This window comes from Sciurus carolinensis, chromosome 15 (assembly GCF_902686445.1).
Source record: "Sciurus carolinensis chromosome 15, mSciCar1.2, whole genome shotgun sequence".
Classification (NCBI taxonomy): Eukaryota; Metazoa; Chordata; class Mammalia; order Rodentia; family Sciuridae; genus Sciurus; species Sciurus carolinensis.
Window position 1 is genome coordinate 45,714,750 of NC_062227.1, and position 22,689 is coordinate 45,737,438.

Genomic DNA, 22,689 nt, shown 5'->3' on the forward strand with positions numbered 1-22,689 from the left:
GGCAGATTTTAACCTTTCTGCATTGTTTTCTTCTTTGGGACGTGGGATTCAAATAGTTTTTTCTTTTTTCTCCTTATTTGCAGGAAGGGTATGCATAACAGCCTTAAGGACTGGTATTGCAATTCCTTTTGCAAGTAAGAACATCTTGCTCAACACTTGAGAATTAGATGAGGTCTGTGACAAGGAGGGTGACTATTCCCCAATGAATAAAGTACAGGTGAAGCGTCCCCCGCCACACACAAACGTAGACACAGCTAGTCAGTGGTATAAACAGAGCCCTATGTGCCACACCGCTATGTCCCTTCTCAATGGGACACTTTTACAGTTGCCACTGGCTACAGTGGTTTTGCACTCTTGTCACAGAGCAAAAAGGGTGTGTATATGTGTGAGATTTCCACTTCAGAAAACATTCTCCTGTGTCTGTCTGTTCCCTGATTCCATTTCCCCACTTCTCTCAAAGTCCAACAATGAGGATTCATTAAACTATACTGTTTTAATGGAAGGAGACTGCATTTCTGATTTTGGAAATCTTGTACATAGGATACGCTAGTCCTACATAATCACATATTTCCTTCAAACAATATGTATTGACATTCCTAGTGTGCCAGCCCTGTGCTTGGCATGGTAACCCAATGCAGATTGAATCAGACCTGGTCCCTAATGTCATAGGGCTTACACATCAGTGGCAAAAATAGAAGATAAGCAAACTGTCAGCAAATGGAGTTTCCATTGTCATCAATACTGTGAAGAAAATGAACCTTCATAAAGAGCTAGAAAGTGAGGGCCTAGCCCAGGTGCTTCACCCTCTCAAGAAACACCTACTGGCAAGGGGTCTGGGAATCACCATAAGATAAATGGCAGTTTGACCTGAGACTTACCTGATGTGGATGAGGGAGACAGGAGATCAAAAGGGGGATAAATAAATGGAGTGAAATGCATTTTTTTAAAATGCAATCCTGAAAAACTGTATGAGTTATGAGACGAGTAAGTTCAGGGTTTAGAGTTCAAAGGAAGAGTGCATTGACTTTGAGTGGAAAGACAGAGAAAATGGGAAAGATGAATGTTATTCTGGGCCAGCAAGACCTGGAAGCCATGGAGCTAATGGCAATTGGTGCTTCTGGAAGCTGCCAAGAGAATGCTTGAGTTACGAAGCCAAGCAGGGGTGGACCCGGACCTGGAGCTGTGAGAGGAGTGGACTGGCCTTCTTCCTGCCAGAGGACTTGCTCAGTCTTGGACAGAAGGATGGAAATTAAAAGGGAATGAGGGAATGGGCAAGAACTGCTGAATGCCAAGGTCAGGGCCTACAGCAGAGGCCAGAAGACAGGCTGAAGCGTGAGGACAACCAAGGCCTGGAGGACTGACTGCATGCTCTGCTTGTGAGCCAGCACAGTAACCTGAGACTCCCCATGGAACCAACCTCCTCAGCACACTGTGTGGACCCTGCCATTCCCTCCCACATCCAGGAAGCTCAGATCTGGGCTCAGGCATGAGTGCAACCAGCTGGAGAAGAGAAAGCAAGAGTGAGACTTAAATTCACATCCCTGTCATGGACAGTGGATGTAGCCAGGATTGTAGCACTGAAGACAGGCAGAAGTTATGTGTTTCTTGGAGTTACCCTTGGGGCTCATTTCATCATGATTATTGGGATTCAGTTCCAAAGATGTGAAAGAAGATTCCATATTTCTTTGTTTTAGGGTGCTGTAGTTTGGATGTCAAATGCTCCCCAAAGGGCCCTTGTGTTAAAGGCTTGGCCCCAAGATGATAACACTATTGGTGGAAACTTTAGGAGGTGGGGCATACAGGGAGGTCCTCAGGTCACTGGGGAATGCTTCCATGGGCATACAGAATCCTGACTCTTTGCTCTTTCTTTGCTTCCTGGCCATGAGGCAAGTGCTTTTGCTCTGCCATATACTCCTGCAGTGATACACTGCCTTGACACAGATCCAAAAACAACAGGGCAAAGGTTCATGGACTGGAACCTCCATGACTGTGAAAAATAAACCTTTTCCTTTATAAGTTAATCCTCTTGGGTATTTCATTATAATGATGGAAAGGTGGCTAACACAGGGCAGGTAGTGACTTTTACAGCTAAGCATAACCCAATTACCTCTTCTGTCTTTAGATCAGGTGATGCTCAATTTCAGTCAGGTTGTGGAAGCATCTCACTGTTCAATGTCACTTAATTCCCATTTTATTATGATTTTTTTCAGGGGCAGGTGGGTACCAGAGAATGAACTCAGGGGCACTTGACCACTGAGCTACAGCCCTACTTCGTATTTTATTTCTGAGACAGGGTCTCACTGAGTTGCTTAGCTCATCGCTTTTGCTGAGACTGGTTTTGAACTACCAGTCTTCCTGCCTCGGTCTCCTGGGCCACTGGGATTACAGGCCAGTGGGATTACAGGTGCGCCACCATACCCGGTTATTATGAATTTTTTTACCTTTAAACCTTCATATAAATTTTCTACTTGAGAATTAAGTGTTAATTTCAAATATCAGATACTTTGTGAATTTAGTTTGACTTCAGTTAATATTTCATCATTGTTTATAAAATAGATAATAATGATGGAAGATAATGTTGAAGGTTTGCTTCAATATTTGCTTCTTTTACCTATAAGAGTTTACTTAAATTAATATTTTAAAATAAGTTTTGCAATAAAATTGACATGAAAAACTGCATTTAAGTTTGGGCATGAGTATTATTACCTCAATCAAGATAATGCACATATCCATCACCCCCAAGAATTTTCTCATGCCTCTTTGTGATTACAGTTGTCCTTCACCATCCCTAAATAACTACTGATTGGTTTTCCATATTTATAGATTAACTTTCGTTTTAAGAATTTTCTATTAGTATAATGATGCACTCCTTAGGGAGGGTCAACAATTGGCTTAAACTTCTGATACTCTTTGATTTTACTATGTGTTTCAATCGTTCATCTCTTTTAATGCTGAGTAGTAATCATTGAATGAATAAACCACAATTTGTTTGTCCGCTTACCTTTTGGTGGATATTTGGATTGTCTGATTTTTTTTACTATGAACTTTTTAAAATAAGTTATTCCTGTGTGTGGAGTGGGTACTGAGGATCGAACCCAGGGGTCTTGTGCATGCCAGGCAGACACTCTACTATTGAGCCATATCCCCAGCCCCTACTATGAACATTTTATGTGCAAATTTTTGTATTTTCACGTGCCTTCGTTTTTCTTAGATAAATGCCTAGCAATGGGATGACTGAGTCATATGCTGGGTGCTTGTTTAGCTTTTTAAGAAATTGCCAAACTGTCTTCCAGAGTGACTATATACCAAAGTAATGCCTCACATAATGAGATGTGTACTTCTTTCCCTTCAACTTTCAGGAAGTTACTTAGAATTAGTATTCTTCCTTAGTTTTTAGAATTCAACAGTAAAGCCACGTGGTACTACAGTTTTCTTCATGGGAAAATTTTAAACTATAAATTCAATTTCTTTGATATTATTTGAAATGAATCCATATTAGATCATCAGTGAGCTTTGGTATTTTTTTTTGGTCTTTCAAAGAATTTTTCTATTTCATGTAAGTTTTCAGATATATTGATATGCATTCGTTCAGGTAGGCCCTTAATCTTTTCATATTTATAGAAACTGTAGTGGTATCATTTCTCTCACTTTTAATACTGGTAATTTGTGTCTTTTTTCTGATCATTCTGGCTAGAGGCTTATCAATTGATCCTAAAGAACCAGTTTTTAAAGTTTCATTTAATTCTCTTTTCTGTTTTATTGATTTATATTCTTTATTATTTCCTTTGTTCTGCTTGCTTTGGGTGAAAGTTGTCCTATTTTTCTAAGTTAGGAAATGAAGTCATTGATTTTAGGCTTTTTGTTTGTTTTATTTTGTTTTTTAGTGTAGGCACTTAGTATTATAAATTTTCCTGTAAGTATTGCTTAAGCAGCATCCTCCAATTTTTCATGTTTTTTTTTCAAAAATATTTCATTTCTCCTCAGATTTTCCTTTACTTTGTAGGTTATTTCAAAGTGTTTATTTATTTATAAATATTTTTGGATTTCCAAGTTATATTTCTATTGCTGATTTCTGATTTAATGAAATCATATTCAAAGAACATTTTGTATGAATTGAATTCTTTACATTTATTGAGATGTGTTTTATAGCCCAGATTTATCAAGGCAAACATTCTGTGTGCTCTTGAAAGAATGGGTATCCTGATGAGGTTCAGTGGAATGTTCTATACACGTCAATCTGTTTGCTAGTATATTTCAATATTCTGTGTCCTTTATGATTTTTTTTGTATACACATTCTATCAATTACTGAGAAGATATGAAGAAATATTTCACTATAATTTTGGATTTGCTTATTTCTTGCAGTTTCATTAGTTTTTCCTCATGTATTTTGGAATTATTTTATTAGATGTATAAATGTTTATAACTGTTATGTCCTCCTGGTGACTGACCCTTTATCATTTGGATATTACTTTATCCCTGATAACATATTTAATTCTTTATATTATCATCCTTTTGTTTGAATATAAGATTTTATATTTAAAGCGGGTTTTGTAAGGAACATAGTGTTGAATTTTTTAAAACAACCTGACAATCTCGCCCTTTTATTAGGGTGTTTGGACCAGTTATATTTAATGTAATTATTGATTTAGTTGAGTTTAAATCTATATGCACTTTGCATTTTTTCCATGTCTTCTTCCTTTTTATCTTTTTCTGCCTTTTTTTGGATTGTGTATTTCTTTGTTCATTTTATTTCTCCTTTGGTGCCTTTTTTGCAGTAACTCTTATACTGTTTTAGTGGTTATTTTGGGGTAAATAGTGTTCATTTCAACTCACTGTATTCTACCTTTATGTATAAAACACTATTTCATGAACAGCACAACAATTCTGCAATAGTACGCTTGTGTTCCTTCTCCCACTAAGGTCATTATGTCATTACCTATTTTACTTTTAAATGTATAGTAAAACTCATGATGCATTGTTATTATGCTTGTTCTAGGCAATGTTTTATTTTTATTTATTTATTTATTTATTTATTTATTTATTTATTTATTTATTTATTTTTGTTACCAGGGATTGAACTCAGAGGCACTTGGCCACTAAACCACATCCCCAGTCCTATTTTATGTCTTATTTAGAGACAGGGTCTCACTGAGTTGCTTAGTGGCTTGCCATTGCTGAGGCTGGGTTTGAACTCATGATCCTCCTGACTCAGCCTCATCTTTTAAATATGCCTAAATAATAAATCTTTCTATCTATTGATGTCCTTATTTTTTCCAATCCTCTTCACTCCTGTGTGTAAATCAACATGGCCTATGGTACCATTTATCTTCTGTCAGCATATTTTTTTTTTTGTAATATAAAGCTAGATGATGAATTTTTTTCTGTATTTGAAAGTCTTTTCCCCCCAACTTTTTGAAAGATACCTTTTGGTGGGTAAAGAATTACAGGTTCTTGGGGTTTTCTTCCTTCCTTGATGTTGCTCTGTTTTCTTCTACCTTATATTGCTTCTGCCAGTAAGTCTTCAGTCGCCTTTACTTTTGTATCTTTTTTCCTCTGGCTTTTCTTAAGACTCTCTCTTTATTATAGGTTTTTAGCAATTTGATTTTTATATGTCTTTGGTGTATTTTTTTTTCTTGTTTCTTGTGCTTGAGACTTGTTGGAATTCTTGGATTTGGGGGGTTATAGTTTTTGATAAGTTGAGGGATTTTTCAGTACCTCAGAACTTTATTTTTCACTTTTCCTTTTATAACTAATAACATGTCTACTTGACAACTTGAATTTTTCATGGTTTATTGGTGCTTGATTTTTTTTCATTATCTCTTTTCTCAGTTTCATTTTGAATACTTATGTTGCCATGTCTTCAAAGTTCTCTAATCATTTTTTCTGCAGTGACAGTCTGCTCTTCCAACTGGGTTCTTTTTTATATGTTTTATGTCATAACATGCTGAATCTTCAGCTTCTTGAATCTGTGGGCTATAGTTATAGTAACTGTTTTCATGTTCTAATCAACCAATTCTGTTATTTGTCATTTCTGGATTGGTTTCAAATGATTTATTTCCACCTCATGTTTGTGTTATACTTCTTTGTACACATTGTCATTTCTTTATTGGATATCACATCTTGTCATTTTTACCTTGTTGGGGGCTGGGTATTTTTTTATTCCTACAAATATTCTTGAGCTTGGTTTGTGATGTAATTAATTCAGAAATGGTTTGATCCTTCTGGGTCTTCCATTTTTAGCTTTGTTAGACTGGACCAGAGCTATCTTCAGTCCATTATTTTTCTGAAGCAAGACACTAACAAGTTTAACCATTGCCCCCTAGATTACCAGGTTTTCCTCTCTGATGGGAACAGGCCCCGCTCTCTGCTCTGTGTAATCCCTAGGCACTGTTGGCCCTAATTCTTTTGAGTCACTCTTTTCTTGGCCTCAGGTAATTTCTTCACACACGTGCTGATCAGTCCTCAACTGAATACTTGATAGAAACTGCAGATGCACTGAAGTCTGTCTCTGTGTCTCCCCTTTCTGGTACATTGCCTGCCAACTCAGTCACCTTGGCATCTCCAGACTCCAGCTGCATCTGTTCTACTCAGACTTCCAGCCTTCCCTTCCTGCCACAACCTGAAAAGTTCCTCTAAGCAGAACGTGAGGGCAATACTAAGAATCACCTCCTGTGCTTCTCCTCTGTGTTATCGTGACTTGCACCATCTGATGTCCAGTTTCTGGTGTGCTATTGTCCTGCACATTTTGTCTGGTTTTCAGTTATTTCAGGTGCAGGCAGATCTGGCTCTTGTTACTCCATGTTTCCTGAAAATAGAGGTCCAAAAGCTTCCTTATTTCTTTTTTTTAAACCACCAAAATAGACCTCCAATTATATATGGAAAAACTGTTGAGTTCAATGCGCCAAGATTTATTTTATGGCAACTTGTATTAGTAAAACTAATTTCTCTAAAGAGATAGAAAAAAAAGAAAAAAGCATGGAAACAATGAGTTTGTGGTCTATACATTTATCCAATTTCTGGAATCACTGATACAATTGAATTCAATTGGTGTGTATTGACACTCAGTCAGAGATACAATAGGACAGGTGTCGTGGGGTAGGGATGAGGAGGAGACGAGGACCATGCTTCCAGTGAGCTTACAGCCTCACTGGAAATAGTGGTCATTCACAAATCAGTTAAGGAACAAGCCAATTATTTGTAATGATGTGCCATATGGATATAGCTAAGGGTTTGGGGAAATAACATGTTCTCTGTGGTTATCAAAGGAGATGTCTTGAAGAACTCTGGAAGACAGAAGGGGAGGGTGTTTCAGGAAGCAGCAGGCTAGTAAACAAAGGAACCTGGCCTCTTTGGGAAGAAAGAAGTTAAATGGCTTGATTGGCAGAAATACTACCTGGGGGACAGTGAGAGATGAGTTTAGCTAGTAGGTCAGATTCTGAGATGACTTTAATTGTACCTACATTCAGATTTTATTGAAGCCAACAAAAAAGTACCAGATTCCTCTGACAGAAAGAGAAAATGTCCTTAAAACCTCCTGTTTCTTACTACATAAGAAAACACTAAAACAACAACCAGACGCTTGCCAAATGATTCTGCTTGTTTACCACCTTGGCCAGGCTCACCTTGAGTGGACTTATCTGGGTATGCTCAGGGGTGGGCAGCCAACTGGTTGCCTTCCTGGTTCTGTTTCCAGTGATTGGCCCACTACCAGCTGTGCTGACAGGGCTGCTGGGCACTGGGCTTGTCATCAGGTGCCTGGTCCAAGCTTGTTGACATGGTGGTACTTGCTGGGCTCCCATGGGTAACAAGGGAACAAGCTTTGGCCTGCAAATGGTTCAAGCCTCTGCTGGTATCAAATCACCTTTCTGATTGCTGCATTGGCCAAAGCAAGTTACACATTCAGCCTGGATTCAGGGAGATAGACAAGACTGCTTTTTGAAAGAAGTAGCCACAACATTTTATGTCTGTTTTGTACATCCCTTAAATATTTATTGTATAATAAATGAAGAGGATCAGCCTGCTGGTTTTTGAGTTTAAAGTTATCACTTTGCTCAAAAAGTAATTTATAGACTAGCTGGCAGACTTAAATTATATTTTGAATGGTTCTCAAGTGTTTGTTTCACTAATACATTTTCATCTCTCCTGTTTGCCTTAGCCTTATCTTTATAAGGACTTCCCATTTTATGTTTAGTCTACATGCAGATTATTAGGTCAACAAATGCCGACCCATCATCTAAAAAGAAAGACTGTTGTTGGGGGGCGGGTAGACAAAAAAACTCCCCACCACTTTTGATCAAGTTATCTCTGTCGGTTGTGCTCACTCAGCCTGGGCAGTGGGTTTGCTCTGTTAAGAGCCAAGAGACATTCCAAGTCACTCCAGGTCAAGATCAGACTGGCTGGTTGTCTTGAGTTTTTCTGGCAGATCACTTTTATATTAAAAAGGCAGGAAAATCTTAAGAAAAGGAAAAGTTACTGTTTATATAAAATTCCTTTGTGCTATGGAACAGATGTAACTTCATGAATCTAAGAAATCATTCTGTTTATCAAGTTTATAATTTTCATCCTTCCTGGAATCAGTCCTTTCTCTACTCAGGTTAGTATAATGGAGCTAATGCTAAAAACTCTTACGAGGAAAGCAATGTTAAGTCTTTAGACTTTACCTTTTCCCTTCAAAAAATGGGGGATAGTACAGGAAAGGGACTAACCTAAGGTAAATGCTCCTAATTGCCGATTACCATAGGGTAGACTTTCTGGCAATAGTGAATATTCCCAGAAGGAAAACAAAAATTCAAGCAAGGTTGAAGTTCCAGAAAACCCTGTCATGGAGTCAACAGAACATGAATACAAATAACATTAACTGAGACCTGGAGAGCACCTTGGAGCTTCTCTGAGCCTTCATGTGAAGACAAACATGTCATGTAAGCACATGCCCCTGCTGGTGATTTCTGGGTTGAGCTGTCTCATGGTGCAGAGAAGGCAGCTTTGGTAATACTCTGCAGCGTACATTGGTTTTGGATTTGGCTTTCAGCAACAATTTTCTCCAAAAATTGAACCTAAATTTTACTGTTACTTTTGGGGGCTATTTCATGCCAGTACAATTTTTTGCTGCCAGAATTCTCTTTCTCTTGTATAAGTTAAGCTGCTATGAGCTTGGGTTACTCCCAGAGATGGGAGGCTAGGTAAGAACTCCCAGGATCATCAGCATTGTGGGTTGTCAGCCATGGGAAAGGCCTCCTGTGTATCCAGCAAAGGCTGAAGGGTCAGACCCACCCCAACCTCCATGGCTATCTTCTGCACTAAAGATCAGAGCCATCAGGTGTCCCTGGCAGAGAGAGTTCTTAGCTCTGTCCTCTGTTGTTCCGTCATTAACTTGATTTTGTCCCTCCCCATATAGTTCTCTTCCAAGTCTGTCCCTTTGCTTCCTGTTTCCACCACCTCCCTCTCTTACACACTCAGTGTCAATTTTTCTGCTCTCACAACTTGGGTTTGTTTTCCATGTTTGACCTCTCTTAATTGGGTCTCTTACGGGGCCACTAAGGGCTTCCCGTCTGCAGATCTATGACTTCTGTTTCTCCCCAGCTCTCAGTTCAGAGTCTGGGTGTGGACTTCTTCCCCTGGGAGCCTCCTGCAATGCTGCACAGCCTGCCTTTGTGACTGCCTTCAAGGCAGGAACCCACTCTGTCTTTATTCAGTTGTTGCCAGGGGACAGGGTCTTGTGCAAATAGCTCCTTCTCTGCAGGTTGTTGTCATGCATTATCCTATAGAGAATGGGCTGGGAGTGTGGCAGCAGCACTGAGCCTGGGACATACAAATTGATCTCACTTCATGCTTCTTACTCAATAGTTCATTGATTCTTACTCATAGGTCAGTGAGGTTCTTCTATGTGCCAGGCCAGAGAGATGAACCACAACATAGGATCTGATTCCAAAACCTAAGCCACCAGCAGAAAATATAAGAACATATGGGGGAAATGATAAAGGCAGAATTCAAGGTAGAGATCATCTCTAGAGAATAAGTGAAAAATGTAATTATGCTGATACATGTACTGTGACAAGTACTGGGGACATGGTACTTTAAGTACCAGAGGTGTAGGAGGAGAAGGGACATTGGTCAATATGGACTCTGGCCTGTTTTAAAGTCCACCTGTGTTACAACTTCTCTGTGCCTCAGTTTCCTCATTTCTAAAGAGGACAAGAAAACATCACAGATGGTATGGTTTAAAACATCTGGTTCCATCTCGATGAATGTGAGCTATTATTACCAGCCATAGTCTAGTGAAACAGAGGTCCTGTTCCAAATGTCTCCATGAAGGAGTCTTTAACCAGGTGAAGTCTGGGGGCCAATTCTGGGGTTAAATATTGCAATTCCTGCTGTTCAGAGTGTATCATCTGGTCTCTTGCACATTCTCCCCCTCTGGCCTCTTGCCACCTGCATTCCTATGGCTTCACTTGGTCACAGCTGCCTTGGGTGTAACTTCAGATGACTTCAGCTTTCCAGGTGCATTTTGGGATGGTCCACAGTCCTGATGATTGACCCAGCTGGTAGCCATGATGGGAAGGTTCATGTGGAACCCCTGCCTGCTGGCACCTCTCTGACTGGTACTGCCAGGGTTGTTCTCCAGACCTGGTTTTGTAGATTGCAGTGCACCCCTCCCTCCATCACTACCTACAGATTTTGCCCTCCAACATGAAATAGTATCTTTTGAGGGCCTATCATGGCCCAGATGCTATTTTAAGGAAATTTATGCAAATACTCTCATTTAAGCTATATGGTACCTCATGGGTTGTCTGTGTGATTATCCCCATATTACAAACAAGTTAACAGTGGCTCCGAAAGGTGAAGTGACCAGCCCCATTAAAATTTTCTCTTCCTTAGCTCTGTGCTCATTCCTTTATGCCAGTTAGTCCTCAAACTACCTCATATAAACTTTGCAACAACTTCTAAACACTGTAGGTGTTTCCTAGAGAACTTAATATGAAAGATAAAAGTATTAAAAATGCCATTAGAGTTTACCAGACTAGCTTGAATTTGGAAGGTCTTTTTGTAGCAATAATTTAGGCTATCCCCTTGGTATGCTACAATTTGGCATTTGTATTATACCTTGAGAAATTTCCAGAAATAGGATTTGTAGCACCAGGGTTTATATTCCCATGTGCTGAGCTTATCTGGATAGTAGATCTAGAGAAATTTAATTTAGGAATACTGTTTTTATAGCTCATTGTTTCTACTGTGACCAAAGTGGTTTATATGTATCTAGGACAGACAATCTCAAGGAGTCTTTTATTCTCTTTTTCTGTTACAGGGATCAGTTAGGGACACTAAGAGAATGGATCTGGAATTTTACTATTGGGTTTAGCTTACTTTTCCTTCCCCTGACTTCTAGTGAAAATGAGCATCATTCATATGTTTATTGGACATGTAATTTTCTTATTCAGTGAAATGCCCATTATCTTCTGCCCACTTTTCCACTGGGTAGTTTATCTTTTTCATACTGATTTTAAGGTATCATTTTTGGATTAAGCATACTAATCCTTTGCGGTTTATACAGGTCATGAGTAGCTGCTTCTAGGCCATTGATTTTCTTTATTTAGTTTTTCAATGTATATAAATTTTAAAGTTTAACATATATACATTTATCTAGAGTCCTTTTTAGTCTAATTTTTTTTCTTTCCTATCCTGAGATGTAAAAGCTGTGAAGATTTGCTTTTACATTTTTCATTTAAACTACCTAGATTTTTTTGTGTGTGTTTGGTATGAGGAAAGGGTAGTTGTGTATTGCTTTATATGGCTAGGAGTAGTCCCAGCAACATTTGTTAAACAGTCTATTACTTTGCTTGAAGGTATGTCTATCCTTCAAGGTATGCTTGAAGGTATGACATGTCTATCTTGATTCAGTATTCCATCTATGTGGAATATATTTTATATAAGTTTGTAACATAATTTATAATTTAATATAAAATGTAATATATAAATCAAAATAAATTTTATTATAATTTTTATAGTTTATATATAATTTATGTATACAAAATGTACGTGTCTTATATATATCTTTTATATCTATGTCCTGGCTCTATCCATTCCATTAGTCCACATTTCAATTCATGCCAAGACCAGGTTAACACTTGATCATTGTGGTTATAGAGTGAATTTGATATATAGAGAGTGGGGCCAATGCTCTGCTTTGTTCTTGTTCAAAATTGTCTTGATTGGACTTGAACCTCAGCTTGTAAAGTTCCTTGAAAAGTCCTTTCAGGATGTTGAGTTAGAGGTATACTGAAATTGTATAATTAGAAGAGAAGGAGACTTGACTGTATTTTATCTTTCTATGTGTGAACATGGTACAATTATGTATTTGAGTCTCTCATACATGCTAGGCAAGTGCTCTTGCCTGAGACACACCCCCAGCCCATATTTGAGTCTTAATAATGTTTTATAAGGGTCTTTTATATTATGAGTTAAATAATTCATAGTTAACTTATGGATAACTTTGTAAGTTGTATATGAAAATGCAGTTGATTTAGTATATTTTACATGTAGAAACTTACTGGACTCAATTCTAATAACTGGATTTTCTACCTAGCTAATCAAATTTTCTGCAAATAATGGCATTGCATTTCTTTCCCTTTCATGTGTTTTTTATTTTTGTATATTTGCTAGGGCCATCAGAACAATGTCAAATATGAGCAATGATAGGAGCATCTTCATATCATTTCTAACATGCAATTACTTGGTATTTCAGCTTTCATAATAATGCTCACCATAATTTTTAAAAATGTCTTTGCTGAACATCCATGATCAGATTAAGAAAGTTATTCTTCTATTATTAAACTTAATAAAAGTTCTTGTAAAAAATAGGTGTACAATTTAAAGTTTTTGTTCTTTATTTCCTTTTTATCTTCTTTGATTTTATTCGTTGTTTTCCTCATTGTTGGGTTGAATAATTTTTCCTCTTTCTTTTCTAATATAAATACTTAAACAATAGATTTCTTTCTAAATGTTAGAAGCATCCTACAAACTTTAATGTATAGCTTTTTCATTATGGTGCCCTTTGAATATTTTCTGAATATTTTCTTTCTTGACCTGAGTTATTTAGAAGTAAGATAAATTTCCAATTATGTGGATTATTTTTTTTCAAATTCAGCTTGTTATTTTCAACTTAATTCCATTTTGGTCATGAAGGTAGGTCTCTTGGAACCAGTTCTTGGTCTTCATTCAAGAGCTTCATGGTACAGTTGATGGTCAATTTTTGAAAAGTCTGAATCTAAGAAGAATATATTTTCTCAAATTTGGGGTGCTGGGATCATCTATCAGATAAAACTTATTAACCATGTTATTATATCTTTAACAATTTCTATCAATCACTGTACAAGAGAAATAATAAACCCCTTCACTCTGACTATGGATTAGATTTGGTTGCCTATAGCATTTAAAAACTTGAAATAATAAGAGTAAGTCGGGCTGGGGAGATAGCTCAGTCGGTAGAGTGCTTGCCTTGCAAGCACAAGGTCCTGGGTTCAATCCCCAGCACCACAAAAAAAAAAAAAAAAAAAAAAAGTAAGTCAAAGAAGACAGAGGTTAGATATGGCAGGGTCTGGACTTATTTTATGTGAAAGATAAATCTGTCTATGCCTAAGTATCCAGGACTGATGTAGACACTCCACTGTGAGTCTAGAATATAGGACCTGGTTGCTGGACTGGCGGTTTTTTCCCCTCCATTTCCCCCTCTGACCTGACCCACAGCCATACCTTTTCTAGTTGGAACAGCTGTGGCAGAGTATGTGACACCTTTCTCCTGCACTAGAGACCTTGTGTTCACCACTATGCAGGCATATTTGCACTAAATTCAAGGATGATTTTATCCAAGCTATATTCTTCAACAAATAAATTGAAAAAAATGATTTCAAAAATGTTTATATCTTAGCTTTGGGAGTTTTATTGTTGTTTCATAAATGAAAGCAACAATTGCCCTAACAAATTTTATTCTTCAAAGGCACAACAGTCTCCCCAGATAACCCCTGGCTTTATTTGTTCATGGAGTTGCCTATTTTTCCCTTTTCCCACCCATTCTCTGATGAGATTTCTTAGGATCTTCACCCCTGACTTCCCAGCAAAGTCTCTACACAGTTGGTATCCACACAATGTCATCATTAGTGAACAGCCCAGACTGTGTGGTGTTTCCAAGAGTCAGGGGTTGTTCCTTGAACATGGAAAATTGAGGGCACTTCTTGGTATAGAGGGAATTAATTATATTTGCTTTTCAGACCATTGTTCTCCTCATTTGTCTTCTCAATATCTAGTTTTAAGATGACGCCATTATTTTGAAGTTCCATATTGAAAAACTGGTGTTTGGTAAAATATCTTTAGTACATGCATAATAGAAAGTAGTTTTAGTTGGAAAGTTCATTTGAGCTCATCAAAGTCTTAACACACCACTTTAAAGATATCTTTTTTATTTTATGCATTTTCCTGGAATACATTATAACAATACGTGTGATTGATGACTACTTATATGCCAAGCATGTTGCTTGGTATTTTATATGTATTACTATCTTTTTGTCCTACCGATGCTTGAAGCAGGTTGCTTATCAACACTGACAGATAAAATTCCTGAAACAGACCTGAGGCACTCGATAATTTTTCCCAAGAAGTGCCTAGATACGGGCAGTCCCTCAGTTCTAACCAAACTGAGACTGATTCCTGCTTTGGTACTTTTAATAGTCCAAGCAACTAAAACATGAACTCATTGTACCTTCAGGTCATCACTGAGTGGTCTTCTCACATCATCCTTTAGGCAGCACCAAGAGTCACTGGCAGCAGAGAGAGAGAGACGGCGACAGGAGAGAGAAGAAAGATTGCAGAGAATAGAACGGGAAGAAAGAAACAAATTCAAGTAAGAAGGATTTTAAGATTCTTTTAACAATGAGTTGCAGCTCAAACCACCTGACTTTACAGCTGTTTGTCATCATACTGGTCCAAAGGTACAAAATAATATATTTGTTTCTAATTCTGTCTTTATCTTTAAGGAAACCCAAGACTTACCTACAATCTGGTTGGTTCTGGCTTTTCCCTAACCATAGAGCAGGAAGCAGGAACAACCAAATACAATTAGGAATTTGTGTGTTCCTGGGTCCTCCATCATCCAAAATGGTTCTATCCAGGACTTCCTGAGGACACAGGGCCTAATTGCCTCAATCTTATTTGCTAATCTCCTTAAAGGTCCTCATGTTTTATTCATACTCTGTTGGATGCCTCAAAGAAAATGTTTTTCTTACTGTAGCAATCTTTAATATTGGTATGTGTATTTATTATACATATGTAACAATAATCCCTCTTCCTGACAGAGGAAAAAGTCATTCTGTTGATTACTCCCAACCCATTGTCCCTTGATTGCCTGACGTCTGTCCAGCTCCAAGAATGTTTCCCTGGGTGTGGTCTGTTGCAGATTTGATGTCTTGGGCTGTCTGCCCCTACTGAGTCTGGTGACCTTCCTCTTCTTCCACTGCCAGTTCACCTGTTCTCCTTCATCTAGGATCACCACCTTCCCACTCCCCGGGCTTCACGGAATTCAAACCACTCTTCCCTTACACCTTTCCTTCCTTTCCCTCTAACCTTACCTGCTTTCCATTCTGCTTTTCTCCACTTTTCCTATACTCTCTCCCCTTCATCTTCTTAGTCATCTTTCCTATAGCATCTACATTTTTTCTTCTTTGCAATCTCTCCCCATCTCTGCTTCCTGTTTCCTTCCTTCAGTTTCTCTGGCAATTATTTCCATTGATTACTCTCAGTTGGATCAATAAAGGATAAAAGGCATTGTCAATGAGGACTTAACAGATTGAAAAAAAAAGCCAGCAAGAGTTTGTGTAATTCTAGAAATGATCAAAATAACTGGACATGATGATGCACACCTGTAGTCCCAGGGGCTTGGGAGGCTGAGGCAGGAGGATGGCAAGTTCAAAGCCAGCCTCAGTAACTTAAGGAGGCCCAAAGCAACTTAGTGAGATGCTATCTCAAAATAAAATATAGAAAGGGCTGGGAGTGTGGCTTAGTGGTTAAGGACCCCTGGGTTCAATCCCTGATACCAAAAAAAAACAAAAAAAAACAAAAAAAAGATCAGAGTTGTGAAGTAGTTAAGCTATAACTCGTTAAACTGTAACTCACTACTTCTTGGAAATAGATGATACCCCAAGTCATGAGTGAGATGCTAATCCTAGCCTTTATGAGAGTGGGCGTATGAACCACATGAAGTAAACCAGCATTGCTTCTCTACCATACTAATGTGGCATGCTCTGAGCTGACAGATTTCTCCTGAATGATACTGGAAACACCCGCCCTATATGCACCATTTCTCATGAGGTAGTTTAAGAAGTTCTTACAAAAAAGACCAGTTTATCTTTAAAACTCCTGGAACAAGTTAAATGTTTCCTGATTTATGACTTTCTGAAAGATTCACATATTTTGCCACCAAATAGCAGTAGGGAATTTGACTGAAAAATATGGAAAATTCAAAGATTAGCTTATATATCTAAATTTTTGATTGACAGCATTTTAAAATAAGGCACCAGTTTTGGGAAAAATGAAACTGGCACGTTCTCTGCTGTCACTCCTATTGCATCACTGAGTGAATGTACCCATAAACCATGGACAAAATTCACAGAGCTATGAAAGCTCTGAAATGTAAGAGCAGGTGAATCGGGAAGGAGATCAGCATTTAAAGTACCACCAGGGAGAGTGGACTACTTTTTATCTCTAATATCAATGACATGACCTCAGTGGCAACCCAAACCTAGAAGTGCAAATCAGTGTGGCCCAAAAGAACTCCAAACAAAGCCTTCTTTTCCTGGAATGAGACACAGACAAAGGGGTCCTTAAGGGTCAAAGAGTAGAGAAATTCTCTATTTTTACTTTTTTCTATTTCTCCTGCCCCAGCCTCCAAGTAGTATTGCTACGAAGGCACAGGATGGCAGTAACACCCAGGCAGGTGCCCACGCTCTGAGTGAGAGGAGCCCATCCTCTGTCCAGAGGAGCAGTGGCTGCATGACACTAGGCAAATCATTTTCCTCTCTGACCTTCTGCTGTGCTGCACTGGATACAGATGCAGTTATCAAAAGTATGCCACAGAGCAAGGAAGCTAAAGCACAAACTTTTGACTGGAGGAACAGGAAGGAAACCAGAAAGTGTTTAAGTCGCAAAGAGCAGGGAGATCAAGTGAGCACTCCTGAGCCCATCTCTGATTTATGCACATGTAACTCTGAACCTAAACCACATACCACAGCCTTTAAGAACAAAGTAGAGGACCAACACTCAGGTCCCTGACTGACCTCTGGGTGGTGCACACAGAGCCTGATCGCTAGCACTTAAAGTAGTTGAAAACTGGGCCAATGCTGGAAACAACATCAGAAGGGAGGTTAGAACTCTCAAGCTGAACCTATCCTGGTTGATTGTCTGCTAAAACAAAACAAAACAAAAATCAAGATTTTTTGTTAGAAATACCCAGAATCTCATTATAGAATATTTAAAATTTATAGAATACAATTAAAAATAACCTGTCATACAAAGAACAGGAAAATTATAACTCAAAGAGAAAAGATAATCAAAAGATGCTAACCACAAAAGGACAAAGATATCATAATTATTACAAAGACTTTAAAGTAGCTATTGTGAATGTGCTTCAAGAAGTATGGACAACTGTGTTTGGTGATGCACTCCTATAATCCCATTGACTCAAGAGGCTGAGGCAAGAGGATTGCAAGTTCAAGACCAGCTTCAGCAACTTAGTAAGGCCCTGAGCAACTTAGCAAGATCCTGTCTCTAAATAAAAAATAAAATGGGTAGGGGATATGGCTCAGTGGTAAAGCACCCCTGGATTCAATCCACAGTAACCACCCCCCCCACTCACAAAAACTAGTAGCAAGGACGAATATACTTGAAACAAACGAAATGTTTCTGCAAAGAAAAAAATACATAAAAGAACTGCATACATACATGAAAAACTGAAAAAAAATTTAAATCAAAATGAAAAATTCAGCACATGAGCTGAACAGAATACAGAAAGGGGTCAGTGAACCTGAAGATGGTACAATAGGAATTATCCAATCTGAAAATAAATTGAAAAATATGAGCAGTCTTTGAGACCCATGGAAAACAACAAAATGTCTAGAATTCATGTCTAGAGTCCCAGAGGTATAAAAGGATAGGAAAAGAACATGTTGTAATACATATTGAGCCATTATGTGTGACATAAGCATATAGAGTGAGGATTAGTCTTGGGTACCTGTCATGGTCTCAAGAGTGTTCATAACTGTTCACCATTTGCTCTTGGTTCCAGATGATTCTCACTTGTCATTTAAGAACACCGAGATATCCAGCAGAAGGATCATTTGTCCCAGAAGGATGCTAATCATCAGGACAGAGCATAGGCAACTACTAATTATAGTAATGCAATTCCATATTTCTGAGAATATGAATGAAATGAGATTTGGAAAACAATATAGGAAAAGCTTTACATAGTGGTCTCTAGTGTTACCTGAATGGCCCACCTCTTATTTATTTCACTAACTTAAATTGTTCACCCTTTTGTGCTTTTTGCAAAGCATCTAAAATTTGTTCCTTATCAGTTCTTGTTTTTGTTGAATGTGGTTTTAAGCTTCCTAGTGTATAAGAAATTTTATTTCTAGTGTGGAAAATGATAATGGCTGTTTAAAATGATGACAAAATGGGCTGGAGTTGTGGCTCAGTGGTTGAGCACTTGTCTTGCATGTGTGAGGCACTGGGTTCAATTCTCAGCACCACATATAAATGAATAAAATAAAGGTCTAGCAACATCTAAAAAATATTAAAAAATAAATAAAATGATGACAAACATGAGTTCTAGTTGTCCCCCCCACCACCAACCTACTTCATTCTTTTTGAAGTTCTTTCCCTTTTAGTCCAGTTACCAGTGCACCAAGAGAGAGAATACTAAGCTGCATTATGAGGACCAGTGTAGAAAACCATGTTAGGATCCTCCAGGAACAAATGGTTCACCAAGAGTTGACTGACCACATAGTCTTAAACTTAGATTTGTGTTGGAACCTCATCAGCAGAAAAACAAAAGTTGAACAAAGTTGGGCCTGGGCATCTCATGGGTGCAAACAAAGGGAACACAGAAAGTCAGAGCTGCTAATGTTCCTGACCTAGAAACTGAAAGCATGGTGAATGGGGGGAAAAAACCCTGGACTGTGGAAGAAGCATCCAAACTGTGGAGTGAAACACAGATGGCCACAGCATTTGGGCACACTTGAATTGACTTTTGTGGGAATTGAACCCACACTTTACCTCTGAACTGCATCCGCAGCCCTTTTTATTTTTATTTTTTATTTTTAGACAAGGTCTCACTAAGTTGCTGAGGCTGTCCTTGAACTTGGTGATCCTCCTGCTTCAACCTCCCAAGTTGTTGGAATTACAGGTGTGCACCACCATACCTGGCTGAGTTTTATTTCTTGAGATGGATATTACGGAACTACTGGAGTTCAGTCAAATATTAGTTACCTCTAATAAGTATTGCCTACTTGTAGTTACCCCATTTTATAAACATGTATTTTAAAACTTCACTTCCTTCCTCACTACTTACTTTTTTTCCACAGAATAATTATCACTGAGTGAATCCAATATTCTCATGTTTTTTTGACATCCTTGTGATTTTACTGAAAACAATTGTGTTTAGAACTTTTAAAGTACAACCTTTAAACTTTAAAAAAATTCAACTACAACATGTTTTCATTTCTGAATAGCAGGCTTTCATGATATCCTGTTAATAATCACTGTAATTATATTAGCATCTAATTTTATTATTTTCCTTCTCTGTTTGTTCTGCATATTTCTATTAGCCGAGAGTATTTAGACAAAAGAGAGGAGCAAAGACAAGCAAGAGAAGGAAGGTTGGTATCTCTTCTTTCCCGTTCTAACCAAATGGCTCATGATTTTGCACTGTTAACCAAGCATGCAGAGGAGACTGTGTTCATTAAAACATATTAACTTTATGTAAGGCACTAAAGCATTCTGTAACTGGCATTTTGGGGGAAAAAAAGTGCTCTAATTATGTAAGTTTTTCCAAGTAAATTTCAGATTTATCATTTAGTGTTATGGTGAAATGTATGTGTGCTCTTCTCCAAAAGAGCTCATGAGTGTTACCTTATTGACACATGATATATATAGTCTAAATGTAGTCATGTGTCACTTAACTACTGGGATCTGTCCTTAGAATTGCATTACTTCTAGAGGTCCATCTGTGACCAACTGTGATCCTTCAGTGACCAAAACACCATTTTGCAGTGCATGACTATGTTTGACATGCTGTGTACCACCACTGCTGAGCCTAGATTAGATACCTTTACTGTGTGCTTCCATGTCACTTGGTTGCTGCTCCTTCAACAAGTATTTGAGCAAGCACACTGAGCCAGGCACTGGCTGGGGTGTCAGACACACCCGAGATTCTTGCTGGTTGTGCCTAATCATACCCCTGTCTCCTGAGTTGGATCCAGATTCTGAATGTCAGGAACTATGCCTGGTTTTCCTTGGTTCCCCCAGTGCCCACCACAGTGCTCGACACATAGTAGGCACTTAGGAACGTTATATAGAATAAACAAATGAGCAAACAAACCAACAGCTTTATTTAAGATATTCAAACTGTAAGCTTGAATATTAATTTCAATGGAAACAGGACTTGAACCCCAATAAAAAATAGTTAGCATAGTCAGTGTAAATGTAGGTAAACAAAGGAAAGACGTTTTTACCCTTTGCACTGTAGAGACTGCAGTTGTCCCCTCTGCCACCAGATGGCATTAAAGCATGGAGCGATGGAAAGGCTCGTTTTATACCTTTTGTACTGGAGCCAGTTGGGAACCTAACAATTTCTGGACTGTGCCAATAAGATGTGGAATTGTGCTAATTTTTTAGACACCATCAGCTAAATAGATCAAGACGGTCTGAGCAGAGTGGAGACTGCCTGTGCTCAATTAAAAAATTAGGTGCTTAAGTCAGTCTCATAAATAAAACTACAGCAATGGTTTATTTCCAACATTCTATTAGATTATTGTCATCCTAATAACCAGTTGTGGCCAGTAAATTCAGAGTGAAAGATGCTGGTAGGGAAACAAGAAACTTCTGTTTCTCTAACCAGTGTCTGTTTTTAACATGGTGCTGGGGAGGCATAACATAGCCTCACTCTTATTGAAAATGCTCTTGACTTTCTGTCCAGACTTAAGGAATTCTATTTTTTTTTTTCACATTTTCCCTCCAGATTCTATACCTTTTTGAGCTTCCTACAACTTGACCATCAGATTTTTGTCTACACAGGCAAAGCTTGGCAGCTCCTGGGGAAATGTCAAGGTGCTTTGTCCAGGTCTGAACTGGTTCAGACTGACTTCAGAATTTTTCCAAACCACTAAAAAGCCAGTGGTTATTATTTGCTGCTCTTTTTTTCCAAGCAGGGGTTCACTTATGCTGAGCAGACTTGTGTAGAGGAAGTTGCCAATCTTCTCCCGTGTTTTGTTCTGCCTTTGGTCCTCGCTCTGAAGCTGCCCATCTGCCTGGGCTGCCTTAGCAGGTGCAGCAGGGGATTCCCCATTGCCCCATGAGGCTCCTTCCCTCAGCCCACTTTTGTGTTTACACAGAAGTTTGGCAAAAAGCAGCTGAGCATTTTCCTTTGGTTTGGATCAACCACTTTTCTTGGGTAGTTTGTTTCTTGAATTACCTGGTGACATTAAGAGTGAGGGAGATATACTTTCATCCCTATTTAGAAAGCTTGGTGTGTTCCTGGTAGTCCAGGAAGTAAGATTTCCAAGTGTCACAGCATTTGGAAATGAGATCAGAGGTAGAAAGAAGCACAGGTATAAGAAAGAGGACTCCATCTATTAACTTCAAGGTAGTCAGGGGTTTAATGTCTTTTACTGAAAAGACTCAGAGAAAGATGGCCTGTGTCATGTTCAGTGGTTTTTGGGTTTGTGTCATGTTAGTTTAAGAACATAAACATTGCTTGCTATGTTGAGGTCCAATGACCATCCAGTTGAGTTTTATTTCATATCTCAATTCATGATTTCAAATGAACTATTTTATCGACAGTGATATAGACCAGGAATAAGTTTCTATGGAGTTGCTGCTTCTAATTTTTTAAAAGTATTAGAATAAAGTTTTTATATGATGATGATCCATTTAAGGGAAGTTCATGATTTTTCAGAAAGTGGAGTGGAGGATAACGGGATTCAGTCTGGGGACATGTTGGGGTGGGGTTAGAGCAGTTGGTGCATCAGTTCATCTAATGTTTGTTAGTCTTAGGGGAAGTGGGGTGGCAGGACCCAAAAAGGAAATGCTTTGTGGTAAGCATGACCTTCAGAAAGAAAGCAGAGGGAAGGTTTGGGGCTGGGTTGGGAGTTTGGAACTTATACACAAAAGTCAACAATGAAGCAGTGAAAAAGGATTCTGAGCATTGCTTAAAAGGACTGAGAATAGAAGTTAGAGGATCCAGTCTTGGGCTTAATATAAGGGAGAGTTTCCAAGAGAAAGGCAGCAGGAAACATTATCAGTGAGTAGATTTAGGTTAACCTAAAGTCAGAGGTTTCTATAGGGTGTTGTGCAAAAGATCCTGAGCCACAGTTCCACCCCTGCCACCAGACCCTGGTGGATGCTGGGTTCATTCCATTGGTTTATTTACA

The 22,689-nt window shown here is 38.4% G+C and overlaps 1 protein-coding gene across 1 annotated transcript in view; it reads left to right on the forward strand.

Moving 5' to 3' along the window:
- The window catches only part of Fhod3 (formin homology 2 domain containing 3), a 472,090-nt gene that overhangs the window by 363,929 nt on the left and 85,472 nt on the right, over positions 1-22,689 (forward strand). The window contains 2 exon segments of the mRNA XM_047526634.1: positions 14,757-14,891; positions 19,867-19,917. Of these exon segments, the coding sequence (XP_047382590.1) occupies positions 14,757-14,891; positions 19,867-19,917 (186 nt within the window).